The sequence below is a fragment of the Podarcis bocagei genome (assembly GCF_964188305.1).
Source record: "Podarcis bocagei genome assembly, chromosome: 12".
NCBI lineage: Eukaryota > Metazoa > Chordata > Lepidosauria > Squamata > Lacertidae > Podarcis > Podarcis bocagei.
Window position 1 is genome coordinate 40381821 of NC_138137.1, and position 25243 is coordinate 40407063.

Consider the following 25243-nt stretch of genomic DNA (forward strand, 5'->3'; position numbering starts at 1 on the left):
ACCAAAACAGGTTGTAACCCAAGGCGCGCTTTTGCCAATGGGGCCTCCCAAAAAAATTTGTTCGTAATCCAAAAAAAATGGGTTGTAATCCAACAAAAGGTTGCAAGCCGGGACACGCACTTCTTGGTTTGACGTGTTTGTAATCGAAAACGTGTGCAAACCAAGACGTATGCAAACCAAGGTACCACTGTAGCCAACATCATCTAATCTCCCTAAAAACAAATCCAGTGGAATACTCAATGAACAGGTTGTCTGGAAGCGCCCGGTGTCTTGCTTGCTGTTTGTGCCAAGTTCTGCCTCCTCTCCAAGGACTGTGAATTTTAAAGGGCAGGAAGCATCCTGACTGGGATGTGCCACATTGAGTAAGACAGGTCATACTGATGGTTCCTTAGGTGTGTCTTTAGCAAGGGTTGTTGGGGATGGGAGGTGAAGACTTGGGACAGATGGTGTGTCACTTCTCAGAGGGTTCGTGCTTGGCAGTTTAGATGATCAGCATGTCACTGAGTTCTTGGTTTTTTAAACAGTTCATATATAGCAGATTTTAAAAGCTTGGAAGCTGGAGCTGTTCAGTCCCACCACCACCCATTCTGTCTCATTCACACAAACTAGCATTACTTAAAAGAATAAATAAAACACAAAGAGGTCTTATTGGCAAACACTTTTTTATTATTACAAAGATGTCTACAGATCCTAAGCCTACATGGCGGACTTGAGTTTCTCAGGGCTGCATTCTACAGCAGAGAGAGAGCGCACAAGGAACAGGAAGGGGTGGAGCTTGGGAGATTAAGAGAAAGCCACAAAGTGTGTTTTCCCCTATCTTTTAGTCTCAACCCTGCCCTCTGCTGGCTGGAGGCCTGCAGGGTTGCTTACAGCCAACAGGAGTCTCATCTGCTTGGTCCTGGTCCAGGAACAGTTAGGGTCTCTTCACATCAGGTCTGGTACTCGGGTTTTCTTTGGATAGATATATATGACTACAGGGGTTGAGTCACTGCTTAAGTCTAAGAATTTGACATCAGGCAAAACCAGTCAGTTCTCTCAGGCCGTTCGCCCTTTAAACGTCTCCTTTCTGCTTGTGGCACACTGAAGGCTGGATGGATTACCGTAAATTTCGCTCCATAACACGCAGATTTTTCCTCCTAGAAAGTAAGGGGAAATGTCTGTGCGTGTTATGGAGCGAATGCCTACAGATGGCGGGGGAATCTGCTGCAGTCGTGAGCAGTCCGTGGCTCGCTTTGAAACAGCAAAGCGGGTGTAAGCGGCTCCTGTCAGCTAGCGGAGCCGGGAAGGAGGGAGAGAAGCAGAGCGGGAGTTGGCTGCTTTAAAACAACCCCGTGCTCTCTGTCCCTGCCTGCAGTTTTTTGCTGTCCGATTTTGGATTAGGCACTGTAGGGGCTGTGTGTGTGTGTGCGTGTGCTTGAGCTATCGTTCTCCTCCTCCTGCTTCCCCTTCACTCTCCCGACGTTAGAATCCACACTCTGTGTGTCTGTGTGTGCGTGAGGGCTGCTTCTCCTCTTGCTTCCCCTTCACTCTCCCCACGTTAGAATCCACACTCTGTGTGTCTGTGTGTGCGTGAGGGCTGCTTCTCCTCTTGCTTCCCCTTCACTCTCCCTCCGACGTTAGAATCCACACTCTGTGTGTCTGTGTGTGCGTGAGGGCTGCTTCTCCTCTTGCTTCCCCTTCACTCTCCCTCCGACGTTAGAATCCACACTCTGTGTGTCTGTGTGTGCGTGAGGGCTGCTTCTCCTCTTGCTTCCCCTTCACTCTCCCTCCGACGTTAGAATCCACACTCTGTGTGTCTGTGTGTGCGTGAGGGCTGCTTCTCCTCTTGCTTCCCCTTCACTCTCCCTCCGACGTTAGAATCCACACTCTGTGTGTCTGTGTGTGCGTGAGGGCTGCTTCTCCTCCTGCTTCCCCTTCACTCTCCCCACGTTAGAATCCACACTCTGTGTGTCTGTGTGTGCGTGAGGGCTGCTTCTCCTCTTGCTTCCCCTTCACTCTCCCCACGTTAGAATCCACACTCTGTGTGTCTGTGTGTGCGTGAGGGCTGCTTCTCCTCTTGCTTCCCCTTCACTCTCCCTCCGACGTTAGAATCCACACTGTGTGTCTCTCTGTGTGTGATTTGCTTCCCATTCACTCTTCCTGCGACTTTAGAATCCACACTGTGTGTCTCTCTGTGTGTGAGGGCTCCTTTTCCTCTTGCTTCCCATTCACTCCCCCAGCGCCCCTGCGACTTCCAGCGCCCTGCAACTTTAGGGCCAGTTCTCTCTCTCTCTCTCTCTCTCTCTCTCTCTCTCTGTGTGTGTGTGTGTGTGTGTTGACCTCACTGTGCTTGTTGGGGCAGAGTGTTGGTCGCACTTTTTCTTGATTTGTCTCAGAGTGGTTACTATCGTGGTTTCCTTGCTGGGGAGGAGGGAGAGATGCAGAGCCTGCTTGTTCTAAAGGAGCAAAGCCGGAGAGGAGCCTCTCCTGCATTATTAGCAGCACCCTTCTCCACACCCCCCCACGTGTGCTCCTTGTCCCTTGAGTGCTTTTCCTTCCCTCCCCACTTAAAACGTGGTTACAAAGCACGGATCCACATGGATCCTCAGGATTTTTGCACTGGGTCACCCCAAATTCACCATCAGATCACATAGCATGTCCATGGCTACAGCCTGCACAAAAAACACACACACACCCACTGTTTCATGGGGCCGCAATGGGGCAAAAACGTGGTTACAAAGCATGGACCCACATGGATCCTCAGGATTTTTGCATTGGGCTACCCCAAACTCACCGTCAGATCACATGTCTGTGGCCACAGCATGAACCACAAAAATCATACATCCACTGTTTTGTTTAGAATATTTTTTTCTTGTTTTCCTCCTCTAAAAACTACGTGCGTGTTATGGTCAGGTGCGTGTTATAGAGCGAAAAATACGGTACATGGGTCAATGCGCTGGCAGGTATGTAGTGCAAATGTAGGTAGACAAGAAGTTCAGCCATGTGGCATTCGTGTCTCATGCTTTGATCGCTTTTCCAGTGCAGTGAAATATACAGTTAACGTTTCAATAAAGTGATTAAGAAAACATGATTCACTGGAAACAAAAAAATGCCATCCACTTTTTCAATGCTATGCAGGACATCCCAGATATTTCAATCAGCTTTCAACTGGACTGGATATGGTCGGATTGGCGGCAGACTGGCTAACTTCTACGGCCAACACTAATATGTAAGTATGTGAATTTGCTGGTGCTTTTAATTATGGGGTCTGTCTAAGCTTAGTATTGAGTCCAGATATCTTTTGAAAAATTTAGTCTGGCCATTACAATCACTGCAATCGTGTTGTTTCCCAATGAAAAAAATTACAGTTTCAAAACTTAGCAACATTCAAGAAATGCAACAGAGAATTATTTTGTGTTTTACGTGAATACATGTATTATTATTCTGCTTCTCCACCAATGAGCTTACAGCCTGTTTCTCTTCCCTGCCCCTTTAAATCTTACAACACCCTTGTAAAGTAGGCTAGACTAAGAGATAGTGTCTGTCTCAAGGTCGCTGCATGAGCTTCATTGCCGAATGAGGATTAGAACATGGTTTTCCCTGAGCCAAGTCAAAACCTTTATTTCCTACATCACTAATCCTCACTAGATATAGGTAAATCTTTTTATTTACTCTGGGATTGTGTGAATTGGTAACTTGTAGGTTTCAGTTCCTTAATCTGCCCTCTATTTACATCTCACACTTGTATCAGTCTTGGAATGCCTGTTGCTGTTAATTAAACTTATTCATCACTCCTTTTTGAGCGACTTGCAACAAATACATAAATGGCACATGCATTAAAACCCAGCACAAAGCAAAGCAGAGAAAAATCTAAAACTCATTCATGTTTTTAAAAGGCGGGACTAAAACATCCCACTCCACTAAAGGAGGCTATGTTATACAGTAGTACCTCGGTTTACGAACTTAATTAATTCCAGAAGTCCGTTCTTACACCAAAAACGTTCTTAAACCAAGGCGTGCTTTCCCCAATGAGGCTTCCTGCCGCTGGTGCCCTTCCACCGGTCGACTTCCATTTGTCTTCCAGGGCAAAGTTTGCTAGCCGAAACACCTACTTTCGGTTTTGCAGAGTGCATTGCCCGAATCGTTTGTTAACAGGACTGTTCTTAGGCCGAAGTATGACTGTAGTTAAATCATAGGGGGGGGGCATTCTGCCCATATCTTAACCAGGTCAATAAAATATGGGCACTGCTGTGTTTCAGGTTCACCTATGAAATTGCTCCAGTGTTTGTACTTTTGGAATATGTCACCTTAAGGAAAATGAGAGAAATCATTGGTTGGCCAGGAGGTGCTGGTGATGGGATATTTTCACCTGGTGAGTGATCTTTTTTAAAAAAACCTATTTATGTCTGTAATGTATGATGTACTTTGCAGTCTGCAAGATTCAGAAGGGCGTTCATTCACTCACAATCCTGAGTATCCTTTCCTGGGTACATAAAAAATGCATATTTATGGCAGTCCAGAGACATGATTATTAAAGACATTAATATCTGTCCCTGCTGAATACTTCCTTCTGCTTCGTAAACACCCAAAGTGGCAGTCTGGGGGGAAATTAATCAGAAGAGACATTTGCCCGGTTCTTCTGTTACATTAAATATTTTTGAAGTGTTCTGAAATGAAAGAAAGGAATTACAGCTATTTTATTTAATATTTACTAATGAGGTAGTGGTGCTCTCTTGAGCCTTTTAGTAAATAGGAATAGAAACACAAATATCAAGGAAAATGTACTCTCTCTCCTGTCTTTAAATCCAAGTTGCCCTGTAAATTTGTGTTTGGTTATTAAAATGTTTACTGCTTCTCAGGCAAAAGCAGCCTCTCAAAATAGTTTGGGGCAGCCTTCTCCAACTAGTCTGCTGGGGGAAATCCTACACTATGTAGGATTTCCCCCCAAACTGCAGGTTGGGACAGCCAGTGTGTCTATAGATATTGTTGGACTCCAACTCCCATAAGCACCAACCAGCGAGGCTGATGGTCAGGGATGATGGGACTTGTACTCCAACAACATCTCGAAGGAATCATGTTGGTTATCTGCCATACGGGACTTGACATTTGACCAGAAGAAAGGGGTGTCCAGACATGGAAGGAATATCTGGTCCCTCACCAGAGAAAGTCAGTTTCCCAATGGGACAGTTTCCCCCCATTCATTCCAATGGGAGAAGTACAGCTAACTAGGCTGGAATCAAACGCAGTGTATATAGAGCCATTGGGCAAGCAGGGTATTTCCAAAATAAATATGCAGCCACGGGCACTTGGAAGTATCTAAAACAAGGGTGGGGAATCTTTCTAAGTCCAAGAGCCATGTTTCCTTATGGGCAACCTTCTGAGGGTTGCATGGCAGTGTTGGGCAAGGAAAAGAAGCCACAGATGCAACTCTTACCTTAGTATGGTAAGCTACATTCCAGCCGTGCAATAATGAAAGGTTTCCATGCACACACTGCATCTCTCCATTCTCTGTCTAGGGAAGAAATAGGCATAATAAACATGGGTGGCGCTGTGGTCTAAACCACTGAGCCTATTGGGCTTGCCAGTCAGAAGGTCAGCGGTTCGAATTCCCACGACAGGGTGAGCTCCCGTTGCTCTGTCCTAGCTCCTGCCAACCTAGCAGTTCAAAAGCATGCCAGTGCAAGTAGATAAATAGATACCGCTGCAGCTGGAAGGTAAATGGCGTTTCCATGCGCTCTGGTTTCTGTCACGGTGTTCCGTTGCACCAGAAGCGGTTTAGTCATGCTGGCCACATGACCCGGAAAGCTGTCTGTGGACAAACACCAGCTCCCTTGGCCTGAAAGTGAGATGAGCGTCGCACCCCATAGTTGCCTTTGACTGGACTTAACTGTCCAGGGGTCCTTTACCTTTACCTTTTTATCTATAATCTCAGTTCAGGAACACATGGCCTGGGGAGAGTCCCAAGGGCCAGACAGAGTGGTCTGGAGGGCTACTTTTCACTCCTGGGCCTGAGATTCCCCAGCCCTGTTCTAAAATGTTCTAAAATGCAGCCCAAGGTCCAATCTACTGTAGGCGGACTCAAGGACATGCTCAGTGGGTTTTCTCCATAGCGGGTGGGAAATGGAGCAACCTAAGATCAAGCCAGGCCCTCTATATGAGAAATGTCTCTTGTTTTGAAAAAGTTGCATGACCAGTACAGTTTGTGCTTAAAGCTTTTGTGCCGTTATGAATAGAGGAAGTAACGCTGTATTACTGTGGACTCCAGGTGGTGCCATATCTAACATGTATGCTATGTTGATTGCACGTTTCAAGATGTTCCCGGAAGTTAAAGAGAAAGGAATGGCAGCTATTCCAAGACTGGTTGCCTTCACATCGGAGCATGTAGGTGTTTTCTCTTTCAACCTTTTGCTAGCCTCACTTCTTTGCTGATAAAACCAGGCTCCTTCAAACGCCCCTTGGGGAAAGACGTAGTCGTTTTCCTACTGTAACATGAGAGTCCTCTGTTTATTTTCTGCATACAAATGAGTTATGAGCTCCTTCTGAAATGTGCTGTGTCAGTTATGTTAGGAAGGTGTGTTTTTATGAAGCTGTCGGATCTCATGTTGACCTTTTTTAGCTTCCATTTATGTCCATCTCATCCAGCCTCCCCCAACATGGCGCTGTCCATGCTGACCACACTGGCTGGGACTGTTGCTGTAGTCCCAAACATCTGAAAGACGCCAAGTTGGGGAAGACTAGACTAATGTAACTCCTGTGGTGTCCAAGAAAAAAACAGCCATCTGAGAGCATTTAGCAACATCAGCACTTCAGAGTTCAAAGCTCTTCCACATATGTTCTGCCAGCCCTTATTAAATTGCATTCGGTGGTTGACTAAACACCTAATCACCAAACAGTCAAGCTATAGATGTTTAAGGTCTCCACGCAGAATTTCCCATTCATTTCACCAGGGCTTGCAAACAGAGCCTCATTTGTACAGGAATAAGGGCTTGCTGGATTGTTCCCCTAGGTGCTGCTTCATGATTCTTTTACAGCTGAAGAAGTAAAGCTGCTCTAAACATTGCAAAAATAACCCATGTGCTTTTTCAGAGTCATTTTTCTGTGAAGAAAGGAGCAGCAGCCTTAGGAATTGGTACTGACAGTGTGATTTTGATCAGGTGTGATGACAGGTAAGCACAGCCTTATGAATGACAGCAGGAATAGCCATTCTTTGAATGCAGCAGAAAGAACAATTTTTTTAAAAAAATATATCAAATGGCCTGTTCATGTAATATAGCCTTGCCCCGTGTTGGGCTAAGGAAGCTCTGCCACATAGATGCTGGGCATTTTTCAGAGAGTTCAAAAAGTGGTTTATAGCAGGTTTGTTGAGCCAAACTCATGGCCCCAGGGCTGTACCAGCAGAGTTATATATTTTGTGACCTGCACAATACATTTTTGGATTGCCGAAGATCTGTCAAGCACCATGTGGACATTAGTTAGTGAACTGTGAGTTCAGGAGCAAAGGCCCTTGAGTACATCAAATGTACTAAAAAACCATAACTCTGCATTCAGTCATTTGACGTCTTCCACCCACTTCATTATGGATAACTTGAGATTCACATAAACATTCAGATTTGCAAAAAACAAAACAAAAGTATACATTATTATTAGTAGTACTGTACTAAGAAACAGTACTACTAAACGGTACTACGTCCCGGGACGCGGGTGGCGCACCTGGACACGGGTGGCGCTGTGGGTAAAAGCCTCAGCACCTAGGGCTTGCCGATCGAAAGGTCGGCGTTTCGAATCCCCGCGGCGGGGTGCGCTCCCGTTGTTCGGTCCCAGCGCCTGCCAACCTAGCAGTTCGAAAGCACCCCCGGGTGCAAGTAGATAAATAGGGACCGCTTACTGGCGGGAAGGTAAACGGCATTTCCGTGTGCTGCGCTGGCTCGGCAGATGCAGCTTTGTCACGCTGGCCACGTGACCTGGAAAGTGTCTCCGGACAGCGCTGGCCCCCAGGCTCTTAATTTGAGTCAGTTGCAAACCTCTTCAACTGACTCAAATTCAGTTAAGGAGGCAAATCATGGAGGGTGGAATGAATCGCTTCCCAAGTGGCTAGTTAGGTTTATAAATGGTGGGTAGATCTTTTCATAAATCACTATCTTATCTAAGTTAACTAACCTGAGTAGCGGACGGAAAGAGCTAATAGCAAAACGCTGGTATTTTGATTTCTTTTTTCCCTTTTCTATTGCAGAGGCAAAATGATTCCATCTGATCTTGAAAGGAGAATTGTTGAGGCAAAGCAAAAGGCAAGTAGATTTCCACCTACAGTCAGTAATCTGTAGGTGTATAGGAAAGCATACCATTTTGGGGAGTGAGGCAAGGGAATTGCCTATGGAATTTCAATCATTGTTTTAAAAGTTGAGTCGCCTTATAAATCTGCACACAAAGATTCCCCACCCCCACCCCGCCCTTGAAATGAGAGCTAATGATGAGTTGGGCCAAGGCACTGAAAGAAACCTGTCCGAAAAATAGACTATTCCGAAATAACGTCACAAAGTGATTCACTGAGTGTGCATGTGCAAGAATGTTGGGTCACCCCAACTCTTTTGAGCTCTCTCCATCCTCTAGTCTAGACCCTGTGATCGTAGGAGGCGCAGGCCCATTGACGGAGAGCATGCATTTTGCAAGTCCCACATTCATTCTCAACAATTTTTTAAAAAATTGAACTGTCTGGTTTTCAACAAACTGTTTCTTACACCGCCCAGCTGAGGCCAGAAGAGTGTAAGTCACTCGTTCAACAGAGTTCAGAATTGCAAAGTAAACCTAGCCTTTCCAGATGCTCATTTTTACTCCCTGCCAGGAAAAGCCTTATGCAAAAGCCAAACATCTGGACACATTTTGTCGCCTTAGCAGTTTGCTGCCACCTGCAGGCAGAAGCATTGATGACATAAGCAAATTACAGTAAAAGGAGGAAGAGAGAATGTCGATGGGTCGCAACATTGGGCTTATCCACACTTAACTTTTGCTCCACTCTCGCCAGGCATAGATCTGGGCTTAAAAGCTGCATGTCTGAGCGTTTTGTTGTGTGTTTTTTTTTTTTTTTTTGGGGGGGGGGTGTTGGTAGAACTTTTTGTCCCAGAGTTTCCCCTACAAAAACCTGCTCTTTAGCACTCAATTGGGTTTTAAGCAGATTGCCCTTTGCACTGATTGAGATTTAAAGAGCAAGTTTTCACAGGGAACGCTCTGAACCAAAAGAAGAAGAAGAATGTGACACTCAGGCACATAGCTTTAAAGCTTGGACGGTTCCTTGAAAGAGCGGAGGAAAGGTCAGTGTGGATAAGCCCATTTGCTAAGGGTATTATAAGACAGTGTGCAAATAAAATAAAATAAATAAAAGGTGTCAGTTTCTGTCCCTTCCAGCATCTCTAGATAGGACTGGGTAAATAGTCCTGCCTGAAACTCTAGAGAGCTATTGCCAGTCCGTTGTAGGAAGAGGAAGCCAAGATGTGCAAGCGGCAGTCTCTTCTAACATCTAAGCTTTGCTTGGCAGCATAAATCAGGCATGTTTCTTAGATGTTGAGTCTGTGATTACTGGTATGCCTCGCCCTAATGATATTGTTTCACACCACCCCAATCTCTGCATGTGATTCCAAGGATCTCGGGTGCTTATCTAGGGTTCGTGTTTCCTTTTGGGAATGAGGCACAGCGGAGAGTGTGGTGTCTTTAGGATATATGGTTTATTTACACACATATATACCACCTGAGCCTATGATGGAGGTGTGGATAGCATTACACCCCAAGAGGGTCTTATGCTTCTCCCATAGGTGCAGCAGTCTTGGGTCTCAAAGACAGAAAAGCAGTCATGCTCTCTGTCTCTTTGTTACAGCCTATCACAGCCAGCCAATATGATGTTCCTCCCCCCCCCCACCTTCTTCTTCCTTCTCACAGCTAACAGACTCAAACAATTTCCCTGGCTTATCTCCTCCAATCCAAAACCCTACACCCTTTAATCCCTTTGGTCTATGTCCACTAACACACACTGAAGGAGAGCCCCTACCCCTCCTGGTCTGGCATAGTTTTCGCTCTCTTGAAGGCTTTCCTGGTGAGTTACTGACTCGGCCATTATCAGCTTTGTTCCTCCACTGACCCACACTCTCAGGCTGGCTTGGCTTGTTAGCATTAAATGCATCCAGCAGTGTATGGCACAGTTTAATCAAACCTTGATTAATTCTAACTTTCACTAAATCTAGGAATAACTAGGAGGATTTGGCACCCAGGAGTTTTGGGAATCCTTGCCTTCCCCCAAAACTTTTAACAGTATTAAGCCTCTGTTCCACGCCACTTCCCAACAGGGCTGTTGTGACTGAAAGACGCTCAATTTCAGAAAATAGTCTCTATGTCTAAAGGAAATTTTCTCCGCTGGAACATTTTCCTGTTGTTTTTGTTGTTGTTTCCTCCCTGCAGGGATTTGTTCCTTTCCTCGTGAGCGCCACAGCAGGAACTACGGTCTATGGGGCATTTGATCCACTTATAGCTATTGCAGATATCTGTAAAAAGTACAAGATCTGGATGCATGTTGATGTGAGTACAGAATTACAGTCTAAAAGGACTGAGCTACAAAACAGTAAGGTGGCAGAGCCAAAAACCATGCTGTTCACTGTGGAAATGCATTTCCTAGCAGAATCTCTGAAGGATGTTGAGAACCACAGATTCTGGAAGCTGTCAAGGAGAGCAGGAAGTTGTGGGCCATCTCATTTTCTTTGTCCCAAGTTTTTGATATTCAAAGCTATATTACCTCGAGCTCTTGTGGTTAGTAGCAAGTAGTAGGCCCATCCTATACGAATAATAATAATAATAATAATAATAATAATAATAATAATAATAATTTTTATTTATACCCCACCCTCCCTAGCCAAGACTGGGCTCAGGGCGGCTAACACCAGGTAAAACCAATTGATTAAAATACAACTTAAAAACAAGATTAAGTACAACATTAAAATGCAGCCTCATTCCAGTAGAAACTCAAATCAAAAACTTTTGGGGGATGAAAACGTCAAATCTTCACCAAGGCCAACTATCTAGGCTGGTCCTACGTGGGCCAGAAAAAAGCCAGGGAAGTCAGGGAATGTGACTGTTTATTTAAGAACATTAGAAAAGGCTACTAGATCTGGCCAAAGGCCCATCTAGGCCAGTATCCTGCCAAACCCGTAAGCCGAATTTGTGTACAACAACGCTTTCCCTGCCCAAAAACTGGTATTTGAAAGCCTACTGCCGTCAACAGTCAGAGCTGGTTCAATCTAAGCAGCTGTGTAACTTCTGCTAGGTTGCTAGGTCATGTGACCAAGTTGGAAAGGGTTTGGAACAGGTGTGAGTGCGCCCCTGCCCCACTGTGCCCCCATCACTCCCTTGTTGGGGGACTGGTCTTGGCCAGGGGTGTAACATGGGTGGGTCTGCTGGGGCGATGGTCCCATTTTTTCTTGGCAGGGCAGTGTGAAGAGGCTGCAACAGGCATGCATGCCCCAGACACAGTGGAAACATGCTCTGATCTTGGCCTCAGCTAAGCCAGCTGCCCCAGTGTACCGCTAACTGAGCTGGAATGAGGGACTTGAACTGGGTTAGCCCCAGCTAAGCCCAGACTCAGACAGAGATTCACCTGTTTCAAACTCCACTCATCCCAGAAGATCTTGGGTGTTGGATTGCTCTCTTGCTTTTTTTAAAAAAAAAAAAAAGCTGGGAAAACAGCTTATGATTTATCAGGGCTTCCTCCTCTTCCGCCCACTGAGATCCAGTGTGGTGTGTGAGAGCCAGTGTGGTGTAGCGGTTAAGAACGGTGGACTCGTGATCTGGTGAACCGGGTTCGCTTCCCTGCTCCTCCACATGCTGGGTGACCTTGGGCCAGTCACACTTCTCTGAAGTCTCTCAGCCCCACTCACCTCACAGAGTGTTTGTTGTGGGGGAGGAAGAGAAAGGAGAATGTTAGCCGCTTTGAGACTCCTTAAGGGGAGTGATAAAGCGGGGTGTCAAATCCCAACTCTGCACAAACATCCACACTCCTCCCTGACCATTGGTCCTGTTGACTAGGGCTGGCAAAGTCTAACAGCATCTGGGAGGCCACAGGTTCCCCTCTCCTGTTACAGCACAACTTTTGTCTGCACAGAATTGACAAAATGCAAGGGGACAGTCACTTGAATTGAAGGGCTTAAGGTATTTCTTTCTTTTCTACAGCCACTTAAACCAACGGCGTCATTTCATCATGTGGTTGTAAATTTCAAATGTGCACTTGGGGAACATGTTTCATACACTTCCCCTGTTTTGAAATTTCCTCAACAATATTTTTTTGGCTGCTTCCCTGATCACACAAGGAGAACATTCAGAAGTGACTTGTGGACTTGGATATTAGAGCCTTGAAATCCATACGACTGAATACAATTATTGCTCTTTCTTTTCTTTTCCAGGGAGCATGGGGTGGTGGGCTGCTGATGTCAAGGAAACATAAATGGAAATTAAATGGTGTCGAAAGGTAGGGATTATGGACATGTCATTAAATATCACTTATGTGCTGCAGTGACTGATGGAAATATTATTACACACTACTCATATGCTGTCTTGACTGCCACCAAAATTCCTGCAAATTTAAAACCAGTCAATATCCTCTTGTCAAATGTAGCAGCAGAAACTATTTTTCAAGTTCCAATCATTATTAAAATATTTGACCAAATATTTGCAAAGCATAAGAGCCTGCTGCTGTTCCTTTTACGTTGTTGTTGTTGTTTATTAAATTTGTATACCACCCTTCATCCAGAGATCACAGGGCAGTTCACAACATAAAAAATACAAAATGAGAACACAAATACATAATAAATACACAATAACAAATCAATAACCCCCCTCCCACAAACACGTTTAAAATATTTAGCCAAAGGCCTAGTTAATAAGCAACCCTGAGGAGAACATTTCACAAATGGGGAGCCACAACCGAAAAGGCCCCTTCTCATGTTGCCACCCTCCAGACCTTTTGAGGAGGAGACACACAAAGAAGGGCCTCAGATGATGACTGCAGGATCTAGGTCTGTTCATATGGGGAGAGGCGATCCTTAAGGTATTGCGGTCCTGAGCCATTTAAGGCTTTATAGGTCAAAACCAGCACTTTAAATTGGGCCTGGAAACTACCGTATTTTTCGCTCTATAAGACGCACCAGACCACAAGAGGCACCTAGTTTTTAGAGGAGGAAAACAAGAAAAAAAAAATTATGAATCTCAGAAGCCAGAACCGCAAGAGGGATCACTGCGCAGTGAAAGCAGCGATCCGTCTTGCTGTTCTGGCTTCTGGGATAGCTGTGCAGCCTGCATTCACTCCATAAGACGCGCACACATTTCCCCTTACTTTTTAGGAGGGAAAAAGTGAGTCTTATAGAGCAAAAAATACGGTAATTGGCCGCTAGTGCAGTTGGGCCAAGATTGGTGTAATAAGCTCAAATTCTGTGGCTCCGGTGAGCAACCTGGCTGCTGAATTCTGCTGATGTTTCCCAACCATCTTCAGAGGCAGCCCTGCGTATAATGTGTTGCAGTAATTTAACCTAAAGGTTACCAGATCATAGACAACAGAAGTTAGGCTATTCCTGCCCAGACAAGGGTGCAGCCAGTGGCGTAGCGTGGGTTGTCAGCACCCGGGGCAAGGCAAGTAATTTGCGCCCCCTAACTCGTGGATTTGCACCCCCTAACCCTAACCCCCAGATGTTGCGCCCGGTGCAGCCGGCCCCCCCTGCACCCCCCACGCTACGCCACTGGGTGCAGCTGGGCCACCAGTCAAAGTGCCCCATGACATCCAGACACAGGGAACTGTGGTTTGTTTGGTTAGAGAAAACATGCCAAGGTACCACTCTCTCATTAACCATAGTCTAAACAACTATGGACTTGTAAAAAGACATTCACTGGAAAAGCTCCAAGCTGAAAAATCTCTGTCATTTCTAAGGAACATTATCTGTGCCAATACATTTATATTAACTGTTATTGGATGTTCGTAAAAAGCCTGATTATGGCATGAAATAATGACTCTACATTACTTTATTTTTTAGCTTGCTTGGCTTATTTTCAGCCTTAATGTTCTGGCCATACAAGAGCCGCCTTTTTATTTTGGTTTTGCTGTTTGCATTTTACGCCTCTGTGAATGCAATCCGCCATTGCCGCACCTCATGTTAAAGTTTGGTTGCTGTTCTAGGGCCAATTCTGTGACATGGAACCCACACAAAATGATGGGGGTCCCGCTGCAGTGCTCCGCTCTGCTCGTACGAGAAGAGGTATGTTTACATCCATATTGACACCTTTCACCTAAAAAAGAATAATAAAAAATCTGTAGTCAATCTGAAATCACAAAATAAAATTAAAAAATGGGTGCAGTGGTTGTTGCCTAGAAATGGGGATATCAGGAGGTGGAGTCAGGCATAGATCAACAGTAAAACAAAAAGCACCCAATGGCAGTGAAGTTAACTCTTTATTCAGAGAAACAGAACAGCTTGGTCACAGGAACCCTTCTCAATAGTTCTTGCTGTGAGGACTAATGTTCTCCACCTTCTCCTGCTCTCCAAAGCTCCTCCTCCAGTTCCTTCGACAGCAGCGTAAGGCTCCTTCACCCTATCTTTCTTTTCCCAACTAGTATGGAATATTATGGGGGATTCCGTGATGGGGGCACTATGCTACTTTAGCAGACGAGTGAATATGAGAAGCAAATGGGGTTTCCAAAAGGTTCCTAGCTTTCCTTACTGTGGATTTAAGAGCTCAGCGACGCACAGTTGGTTACTAGGTACTCCCATCTTCACAGCAGCCAGGACAGGAAAAGCCAACATGGTGTCTTCCAGATGTTGTGGACTACAACTCCCATTATGCCTGACCGCTGGCTGTGCTGGCATGGGATGATAGGAGCTGGAACACAACAGTTTCTGGAGGGTGCCCCATTGGCTACCTCCGGCTTGGGAGCCCCCGGTAGGAGGTGGGAGCCCCTGGTAGGAGGTGAAAATAGCACATATTCAGCTGAATTGTTTATAGAGTTGGGGACGAGGGTAATAGCTATAATGGCAAGAATATATTTATGTGATGATGTTGCAAGCAAGTCTGGGCTATGTGTATGGAGCCTGGGCTGCCCTCTCGGCCTCACTGATGTGGTCACAAGGAAAGCAGAACAATACATTTGGCACCAGCTTGGCTGCAGAAATTTCCAGAAGGAGGCGTACAAGACTTCATCTTAGGGACTCCACTCCAGATCTGTGTAGAGTTTGCTCCTTCTTAGCCTTTTCTTCTCCCAAAGGTGTCCCACAAGCATGGACAAAAATAATGCTCTTGACTTCATAATATAGTCTAAAGATACAACTGATGGCCCCTTCGGCCAGCACTGGAGCCTGTATCCTTTGCTTAGGAAACCTTAGGGAGCCAGTGTGGTGTAGTGGTTAAGAGCGGTAGTCTCGTAATCTGGTGAACTGGGTTCGCGTCTCTGCTCCTCTACATGCAGCTGCTGGGTGACCTTGGGCCAGTCACACTTCTCTGAAGTCTCTCAGCCCCACTCACCTCACAGAGTGTTTGTTGTGGGGAGGAAGGGAAAGGAGAATGTTAGCCGCTTTGAGACTCCTTCGGGTAGTGACAAAGCGGCATATCAAACCCAAACTCTTCTTCTTCTTACAAAGTCAAAGAGTTACGAGGCCTTCACACACACACATCAACTGTTCCTCGCAGCACAGCCAAGGATGGGGAATTGTTTGCAAGCGCTTTCTTGAATCAGTAAAACTTCCCTGTTATTCCACTTGCCCTTCAGAGTGTGTTTGCTTCTTTAAAGGGCCTGATGCAAAGCTGTAACCAAATGCACGCTTCCTACCTCTTTCAACAAGATAAGCACTACGACCTGTCATACGACACTGGAGACAAAGCCTTGCAATGTGGGCGCCATGTTGATGTCTTCAAGCTATGGCTGATGTGGAGAGCAAAGGTGAGTATTTACAATGGAAGAGGGAGCGAGGGAGTCAGAAAAAGAGAGGGGAAAGTAGGTGTCTTATTTCCCTCAGAGAGGTACAATTCCCAAATTCCCAAAGTTTCCTGGAAAGAGTGACTCATCATCATTTATTATTATTATTTATTATTATTAGCAATATTATTAAACTTATTAGCTTCTTTACAACTCTCAGCATCCTTAGCAAACTACAGTTCCCAGGATTCTTTGGGGGAAGCCATGACTGTTTAAAGAGGCCTAATGCTGCTTTAAATGCATGGTATGAATGGGGCCTTTGCCATATAAAGTGACTGGTTGGGATTTTGTACTGAGGTATATATAGATGGGTGTGTAATTGTGAGCATTATTGGTTGAACAGCATAATATCTTAATGGGGTTTTTTTATTTCATTATAAATGCATTGTATTGCATTTGAGTTCTGTTTTGTATACCGCTTTGCGATTCTTTTGAATGCAAAGCAATTAAGAATTTTGCTAAATACGTAAATGCTGGTTGCTAGGTTGCTAGGCAACTGCGGCTGAGCATTCCTACAAGAGCTGTCTCTGGGTAAGCCACTGCCCTCCCTAACACAATCCTTCTGTGCGTGAAATAAATAAAAAGCGCAAACCTGGGAGTGAACAAATGAATAATAATTGGCAATTCACCTTTCAGCCATGAGGAATTGAGTGCCGCTTTCAAGCTTCGAGCCTGTGACATCATGGAGCAGTTGCTGCACCTCGACTCCAGCCAATTTGGCAGCCCAACAATTCTGTTTTAGCGTAATCGGGCTAAAAGCTTTCGAGAACGACAAGAGGATTTTGTTGTATGAATTCTTAAAACTAGACATGGCAAAACTGTGACTAGAACACCTGCTTCCATTTTATGCAGCAATTAGGAGCGGGCGTAATATTGATGTGGGGAAACCAATTATAAATCTGTTGTTTTCTAGGGGCATATTTGTAAAGACTCTCCGAGGACCAGCTTATTTTGCAGTTTGGAAATATTGCCAAATATAATGCTTCCTGCTGAGTGGTTTCAGATTCCTCCCCCAAGATTTCCTTTAAGATGAACAAATTCATTTACTACAATGGCCTGCAGGAAACACACATTTCATGCGGCTGTAGATGTTTTTGCCACCCATTGTTGGCATCATCTTATAGCTAACCTTAACCAGGTTGCCACTGCTTTAAGTCAGGTGTGCATCATTTTTGATCCAACAAGGAAATGCACACCATGTCCCAGTTATAGAGGCCTTGCAGCTGCTCCATAAAGCTCCTGGTTTCTCTGTATGTGGATGCAAAAAGAGGAAATGAAGGGAATGATCCAGGACCGAGCAGCACCATAACACAGAGCTGGTGGTTCATGAGTTATGTAGGCCCGACAGACTGAATGAAATCAAGGTGATTTAACTCATTGATTTTATCCACTCAGGAAAAGAAGAGGATGGTTTAAATCAAGTTTCACCCTGACTACATTCATATACCATACTTTTTGCTCTATAAGTGTGATGGCCTGGGATTCGGACTCGGATGCTGAACCTGAGGGATCCCAGCCTGCACAGGATTCCCCGCCTCCAGAACCAGCTGGGGCCTGAGCCTGAAGGGTCCTCACCTGTGCTGGATCCTCAGGTGCAGGCACCAGCTGAGTCTGCCCTGGCTCCTGAGGTGATGGAGGACCCATTGCCTGCAGGTGCTCCACTCTCAGCCCCATCAGGGGAAGCTCAGGTTGCCTCTGGGTCCTGTAACCCTCCAGCCTCTCCTGAGCTGCAGAGGCTCAGGGCAGAGAGGCGGAGGGAACTAAGTTCCCGCAAGAGGAGTGCTCACCTCCAGGCCAGGAGAGCCAGATCACCAGAGGATCGGGGCTGCCCTATGCCTCAGGGCAGATAAAAGCCAGCCAGTCCCAATCCCAGGTTGCGGGAGCAACATTGTTGGTAGCCTGTTCCTGCCTGCATCCTGTCCTGCCCTCCTGCCAGAGTTCCTGACCTCACCCGACTCCCTGCCTTGGTCCCCGCTTCAGCTTTGACAGACAGCCTCCATACCACACCCTCGACCTCAGACTGGACTCGGACCTCGCTGCATGGGTAACCCTCGGGACCAGCACAATAAGGCGCACATTTTCCCTTCCAAAAATTAAGGGGGAATGTTTGTGCGTCTTATGGAGCGAATGCAGGCTCCTTGGCTTCAGCGATAGCAATGCGTAGCCTCCGAAGTGCAGTGGGAGCGCTCCCGTCGCGCTCCGGAGGCTTCACGTTGCCTTCGCTGAAGCCTGGAGAGCGAGGGGGGTTGGTGTGCAACGACCCCTCTCACTCTCCAGGCTTCAAAGATAGCTGCCTGAAGCCTCCGGAGGCTTCGGGTTCCTTTCGCTGAAGGGTAGGTGCCCCTTCAGCTAAGGCGCAGTGCCCCTTCAGCTAAGTGGGAGGAGAAATGAAAGGGGCTCTGTTTCTCCTGCCACTTCGCTGAAGGGGCGCTGTGCAGAGAGGGGGATATATTTTTTTCTTGTTCTCCCCCTCTAAAACAAGGTGCGTCCTATGGTTGGGTGCGTCCTATAGAGCGAAAAATACAGTATTTCTCGAATTGTGGAATTAAGGGTTTATGTTCTGTGATCTCTGTACAAAAGGATGCATTCTAACTATGCCTACTCAGAAGGAAACCCTACTGGATTCAATTGGAAAACTTTCCCCAGAACTTTCCAGGAGCTTGAGCAATAATAAATACAATATGCAGCCTGCTGCTTTTGCTACTTTTTAAGGAGGACCTTGAGCGAGGCCTCCTGTAAGTGAGCAGAGAGGGTTTTAAGGTGGGAAGTGGTGCAGATACCCTCCCATTTGTGATCTTCAGTTAGGTAGCCTGTTTCTGATTCCCATACAATTCAGAGACCTCCAGCATCCCCTGCTAATAGATTGCTGTATATTAGAGAAGCAGCACCCTTCAGGTCATATGCTGGTCTGTTGCATAAGGATTTGAACAAGGCAGTGCCTGCTGTGATGCTTTTTTTTTTTTTTTTTAGTGCATCCTCCAAAATCAGAAAAAATAAAAATATTTTGTTCTCTTCTGATTGTAAATTTCTTCAGGGGTTCTTGTAGCCAAGTGATATATACATTTAACAAACCTAACCCTCCGTTCCTCTCTCTTTCTTCCTTTGTTCCAAAGGGCACTGTAGGATTTGAAGCACACATTGACAAATGCTTGGAACTTGCAGAATACCTGTACAACAAAATAAAGAACAGAGAAGGCTTTGAGCTGGTGATTGAGGGAAAGGTCTGTGTGTTTATTTTAACATAGCTTTGAAAAGCAAATCCCTCCACACTTACCTAAGAGTAAGCATCACCAATCACAGAAAGGCAGACTTCCAAGTAAAAGTACATTGGGACTGCACGGCTCCAGAACATCTATTACTACACCATTTTATAGATTGGGGATTTTATTAATTAAAAAGTCTGCCCTGTACTTGCTAATCATAGAGATCAGACCAAGGGACTGTTTGTCAAGTAATCTTCCCACCCAGTGTGCTAGAAGGAATCGACGTAAGCACTAGCAGAATGATTACCATGCTGATTTATGAATCAGTTGCAAGATCAGTGTAAGGAGCCCAGAGAGCACCTGAATTGACTAGAACATCAATCAGCCTTCCTGCCTAGCAGGAAGACAAGAGTGCAGGCTTCCCATAGGCAACTGGTTGGCACTGTGCCATTGGCCTAATCCAGCCAGCTCGTATTATGCTCTTAGGTTGTAAATCTAACCCAGTGAATACATATGTGTATTCCCTGTTACATAAAAATGTAAAGGACCCCTGGACAGTTTAGTCCAGTCAAAGGTGACTTTGGGGTTGCGACGTTCATCTCGCTTTGAGGCCGAGGGAGCCGGCATTTGTCCACAGACAGCTTTCCGTGTCATGTGACCAGCATGACTAAACTGCTTCTGGTGCAATGGAACACCGTGACAGAAACCAGAGCACACGGAAACACCATTTACCTTCCCGCCGCAGCGGTACCTTTTTATCTACTTGCACTAGTGTGCTTTCGAACTGCTAGGTTGGCAGGAGCTGGGACAGAGCAATGTGAGCTCACCCCGTTGCATGGATTCGAACTGCTGACCTTCTGAGTACAGGCACCACAAGTGATACAGTCAAACCTCAGAACTCGAACAGCTCCGTTGCCAAATGTTTCAATTCCTGGATGCCGAAAACCCAGAAGTGAGTGTTACGGTTTTTGAACGTTCCTCGGAACTTGAACATCCATTGTGGCTTCCGCTATGCAAAAACCTAGCTGTCAACCAATCAGAAGCCGCGCCTTGGAACTCGAAGGTTTCGGAAGTCAAACGGTCAGCTGGAATGGATTACGTTCAAGTTCTGAGGTTTGACTGTAGATCTAATTGATGTCAAACTATGGACACCAAGGGAATTAAAGGAATCCATAGGAAAAATCAAGTCTGCTCTTGAAACCCTACTATATCTCAGTCTCCTCTAACTGGCAGTGGCCCTCCAGGGCTCCAAGAAGAGATCTTTCCTACCCTTGATGCCAGATCTTTTTAAGTGAAGACGCCAGGGACTAAAGCTCAGACATTGTGTGTTCAAAGCATATGCACCCATCACCTTCTCCCAGTATCTATTATCGCTGCCACATTAGGTTGGATCCAACATATCTGAGTTGCACTTAGGTCCCATTGAAATCTACAAGTTTCAAAACCTGAAACTTGGAACATTTCAAAATCAAAGTTAGTCATGGCTATGTGAATACCCATTCATTTCAATGGGAAACAAGTTTAACTAGCATATTCTGAATCCAACCTGTTGCTACTGCTGAGTGCAGAAGGTAAGTAAACAGCACAACCCCATGCATGTTTACTGAGAAGCTCTTCTCACTGGGTTTAATGGGGCTTATTCCCTAGGAATTTATACTGGAGACTGCAGCCTAAATTTATTAGTGGAGGAGCTGAGGTTCAAAAAGGTTGAGAAACAGCACCCTGCTCAAGCTTGGGGTTGTTGGTTTTTTGCTTTTGATCTAGTGTCATAGGAAGAGCTGTGTGTGGGAAAGGGGAACGCATGGACCTTGTGGCAATTGAGTTGCTCGTGCAATCTAAGATGTTATTTTCTTTCCATTAGCCTCAGCACACAAACGTTTGCTTCTGGTATGTGCCTCCCAGTTTACGAAATATGGAGGATAATGAAGAAAGAATGAACCGTCTTTCAAAGGTAAAAAGAAGAAGACAATGTGCCCATTTCTATTACAGAATGCACTTTCCCCCTTTTCAAATGAGACCAGACCACACCTGCACATTTTCACTCTATAAGACACACCAGGCCACAAGACGCACCTAGTTTTTGGAGGAGGAAAATAAGAAAAAAAAATTCTAAATCTCAGAAGCCAGAACAGCAAGAGGGATCGCTGCGCAGTGAAAGCAGCAATCCCTCTTGCTGTTCTGGCTTCTGGGATAGCTGCGCAGCCTGCATTCGCTCCATAAGACGCACACACATCTCCCCTTACTTTTTAGAAGGGAAAAAGTGAGTCTTATAGAGCAAAAAATACGGTATAGAGCAAAAAATACGGTATATGCATTTGCATATGAGCAGCAGTTTCGGTCTTTCCCATTCATACCTGTCAGCATTCCCTTCTGTGTTTGCCCCTGCTTTCTAATTTGTTGGCTCAGTATCTCTGTATCAGGGAAACTCAATTTACAGGCAAAAAGCACTGAGACTGGTGTTGTTTGGGGGTAATATCATGTGGACTGCACAAATTAAATGGGAACACAAACAGCTGCAAACACACAATAATCTCCAATGCGGACAATCCCTAAACGGCATTGGTGGCCAGATGTCCAGCATGAACTCAGATCCCTTGCAACTGAAGAGCGTCCCTGATGCAGTTATTGCACAAGGCTGCACAGTTTATGGGAGCTTGGGTTGGTTGCTGAGCCAAGTAGGACAAACGCTACACTGGTGTAAACCCAAGAAGTGGTAGCCAATGAAGGGAGAGACATAGAATGTGGTCATATATCAGAACACAGGTCACCCAATAATGTTGAGTGGGAGGGGAGATACATGGAATGTTGTGACATCAGAACACAGGTCAGCCAATGATGTGGCAGGGGAAGGGAGAGCAACAGAATGTTGCGATACAGGTGAGTTCTGCTGGATGCTATAGGGAGAGGACCGCATGTCTAGCCTGCCCCTAAGAATATGCTCAGAACAGAGGCAGTAGAATATTAATTTTGTTTTTCATACTGTGTCTGTGAAGGTGGCTCCAGTTATTAAAGCCCGAATGATGGAGTATGGGACCACAATGGTCAGCTATCAGCCCCTGGGAGACAAGGTCAACTTTTTCCGCATGGTGATCTCCAATCCAGCAGCAGCTCACCAAGACATTGATTTCCTGATTGAGGAAATAGAGCGCCTTGGGCAAGATTTATAATTGTGTGGTCTTCCAGACCCTTCTGAAATGTCTCTCTAGGTAGACAATTAAGTTGTCACAAACTGTGGTGAATGTATTTGTAGTTTGTTCCAAAGTGAATCTATTTCTATATTGTGCCGTCAAAGTAGAGTACAATTTAACACTTAAGAACATTGCTCCTCTTTAAAAGTATTTTTCCCCCTCCCCATTGAGTTTGTGAATATTTCCCAATTAGAAAATATAAAAAGGCTGCATTCAAACAAATCCAGAATAATGAAATGCTCATGATTCCACCCTCCAAATTTTAGTGCAGTTAGTAAAAGTGATAGTTTGCATTAAACGTAGCCAAATTTGCCCCCAGACAGTCACAGAACACAGTGAGGGGCATTGTAAAGCATAAAACAAAAAATGCTTTCAAATAAAGAAATGTTGCCTTTTTTGTCTTGGTATATTAGAACAGAATTTCTAATTTACATACATTTCAGATGTATTTAACTACATATAATTTTACAAAAGAAATATATATATATATTATATATATTAAAAAGATCCTATTTTGTAAAATATAGATTTTTATTTTCTATGGGTTATGAAGACTGCAGGGGCAAAAAATAGTAATAGTAGATATTAAGATCCTTTATTTTCCTTCAGAGAAATTGCATTGAATGCTTATTTTGAGACAGAAGCCCACATAAATTATCCAACAGAAATGTCTCTGTTCTGCTTGTCACTTTACATCTCCAGAGTTTAGTACTACAAAAACCTCAAGAGATTACTGCAGCTCTTCAACAACAACACAAGATCAATGACAGTGAAATTATAAAATCTTTATGATCTTTCTCAAGTGGCCTATCTAAGCAGACGCACAATCATCATAGAAAGTGCTACCCACGACTTAACATGGCGTTGTATTGGGAGTCTTCTCAATAATAATAATTAAAAGGTCAAAGTTCAGATCAGTTGCTTGTGCCATCAGCATTTTAATGAGCTGCAGGTAAAGGAAGCCTAAAACTTCTTAACATAAGTAGACCAAACCATAGGGCTTACCAGTGAGGGAGCCAAATTGCTGGGTTGAGAGCTATGGGGTGGAGTAAATCTTGGAATCATGTGGCCAAAATTCACCAAAGCAGCCAACCAGAATTCCTTTGTGCAATCCAACCTCTATACAAAGATTCAACGTGAGGTGACATAGCTGCAGAAGCCCCTATAATTTTTGCCCTACCATTAGGCAGAGTGAGGCAGCCAGTTTCCAGTGCCATGAAAGGGCAGCAATTTGGTTTGTTGTTTAATTTATTATGGTTGCATTTTTCCCCAACCAGGGAGGCAAGAGAGAATTTGGGTTTTTTTCTGCCTCAGGTACCAAAATAACTTGACCAGTCATGGGTCCTCTGCACCTTGACACTAACATGGGGTTGGAGAAGCATCAGCAGCTTTGCCTCGGGCAACAAAAGATCTTGGACTGGGCTGTTGGTCCTCCTTCAAGCCACTCTCTGCACTTATACAGAGATGGAGGGTTGCAAGATATGAAGGAAATACCTTCAAATACACATAAAGCACTTTAGCTTTACCTCTTTGCAGTTTCAGGCACCTCTTCTGATTATGAGGACCATTTTTATGGCATATTGAAGGCCCACCAAGACTTTACACTTGCAAGTTAGGCCATGTTGCAAGCAGGCAGGGTGGGGGTGGGGAGGAGGGAGGAAAATTCCATCTACCTGAATTTCACATCTTGGAGTTGTCTCTACTTATAACACTGGCCAAGTTTTGGGTTTTAGCTTTAACTAGGATCAACATGGCCACGTGGGTTTGTAAAGCAATATTGTTTTACGCTCTCTCAAAATACTTGAAGTAAACCAGTGCGATGTCGTCAGAATTGATTGAAAATACTTAAATTTTTTGGTACTGGCTCATTGTAGCATTGCAAAATAGAAGAGCAAGGAGATGAAGCTGTGTCTGTAATTTGTGTTGCCTTTTAAATTATATTGATAGCAAGGTTTTATTTTATTTTTTGTCACCTCGGACTGAGGCTGTGCACTTTAGACTTAAAACTGTACAGTGTTGCCAATCAAACATGTATCGCTGTATAAGCTTGTACAATATATTAACTGAGCCGTCCTTAATTGTGTGGTAGCGGTATTGAACCTTGATATTGTAAGAACTGCATCCGTTCTAGTTTCTCTATTGCTCACCTGCTTCGGATCACAATCTCTTCCACCCTAAGCTGATTCCTGTGAAACGATGTTTAACTCTAGACAATTAATGCTTAAGAGTTGGAAAGTGAACAGCTCTGCCAATAAGATCCCTACTCAGATAACAGCAGAGACTATAGAGGCCTCTGTGAATAATGGCTTCTTCCTTCCATTCACTTCATTGGAGGAGAACAGCCGCAGGATTGGTGGGGGCAGCCAGAGGATCTCCATGAATCAGGACATTTGAGGACCACCCAGCAAACTCTGCTGCTGTGTAATCTCCATTTAGTTGGTGCTACTGCGACTTCCACTGAATGAAATGGACAGTTGCATGGCAGTCAAACTTGGGATAACAGCTAGTTTGCAACACACGAGCCAAATGTTCCTGTTGCCCCAGGGGCAGGGAAGGTACAGGGAGCAAAGGCAAAGAGGATTTATAGGCCTGGGTTACATCTTGCATGTGATCTTTTTTAAAAAAAAATCATTTGTTTGCTTTGCTTAATAAAGCTAATTACGGTCCGTGTAGATATTACTTGTGTGTGCTGATCTGAGATCTTCAACTGGTGTTTTCATGTGGATAATCACCAGCAGGATTTTCTTTTCCATGTTAACTCTGTTTGTTGCATCTGAAGGGGGGGCGGGGGGGAGAACTACATGGCAACCTGTTCTTCTTGTATTTGATTAAAGTATTTTATCTGTGATGTCACTCAGAACCCAAATAAAAAGTGTAAAAATGTG

General features: G+C 44.9%; 1 protein-coding gene across 3 annotated transcripts in view; it reads left to right on the forward strand.

Moving 5' to 3' along the window:
* Window positions 1–25243, forward strand: part of GAD2 (glutamate decarboxylase 2) — a 42547-nt gene extending 17304 nt beyond the window's left edge. For all 3 annotated transcript variants that reach the window (XM_081163222.1, XM_081163221.1, XM_081163223.1), the window contains 12 exons: window positions 3118–3208; window positions 4239–4351; window positions 6245–6360; window positions 7066–7145; window positions 8210–8264; window positions 10423–10539; window positions 12414–12478; window positions 14177–14255; window positions 15782–15931; window positions 19081–19188; window positions 21032–21121; window positions 22164–25243. In XM_081163222.1, the coding sequence (XP_081019348.1) occupies window positions 3118–3208; window positions 4239–4351; window positions 6245–6360; window positions 7066–7145; window positions 8210–8264; window positions 10423–10539; window positions 12414–12478; window positions 14177–14255; window positions 15782–15931; window positions 19081–19188; window positions 21032–21121; window positions 22164–22337 (1238 nt within the window). In that variant the 3' untranslated portion in view covers window positions 22338–25243. The remainder of the gene's footprint in view (window positions 1–3117; window positions 3209–4238; window positions 4352–6244; window positions 6361–7065; window positions 7146–8209; window positions 8265–10422; window positions 10540–12413; window positions 12479–14176; window positions 14256–15781; window positions 15932–19080; window positions 19189–21031; window positions 21122–22163) is intronic.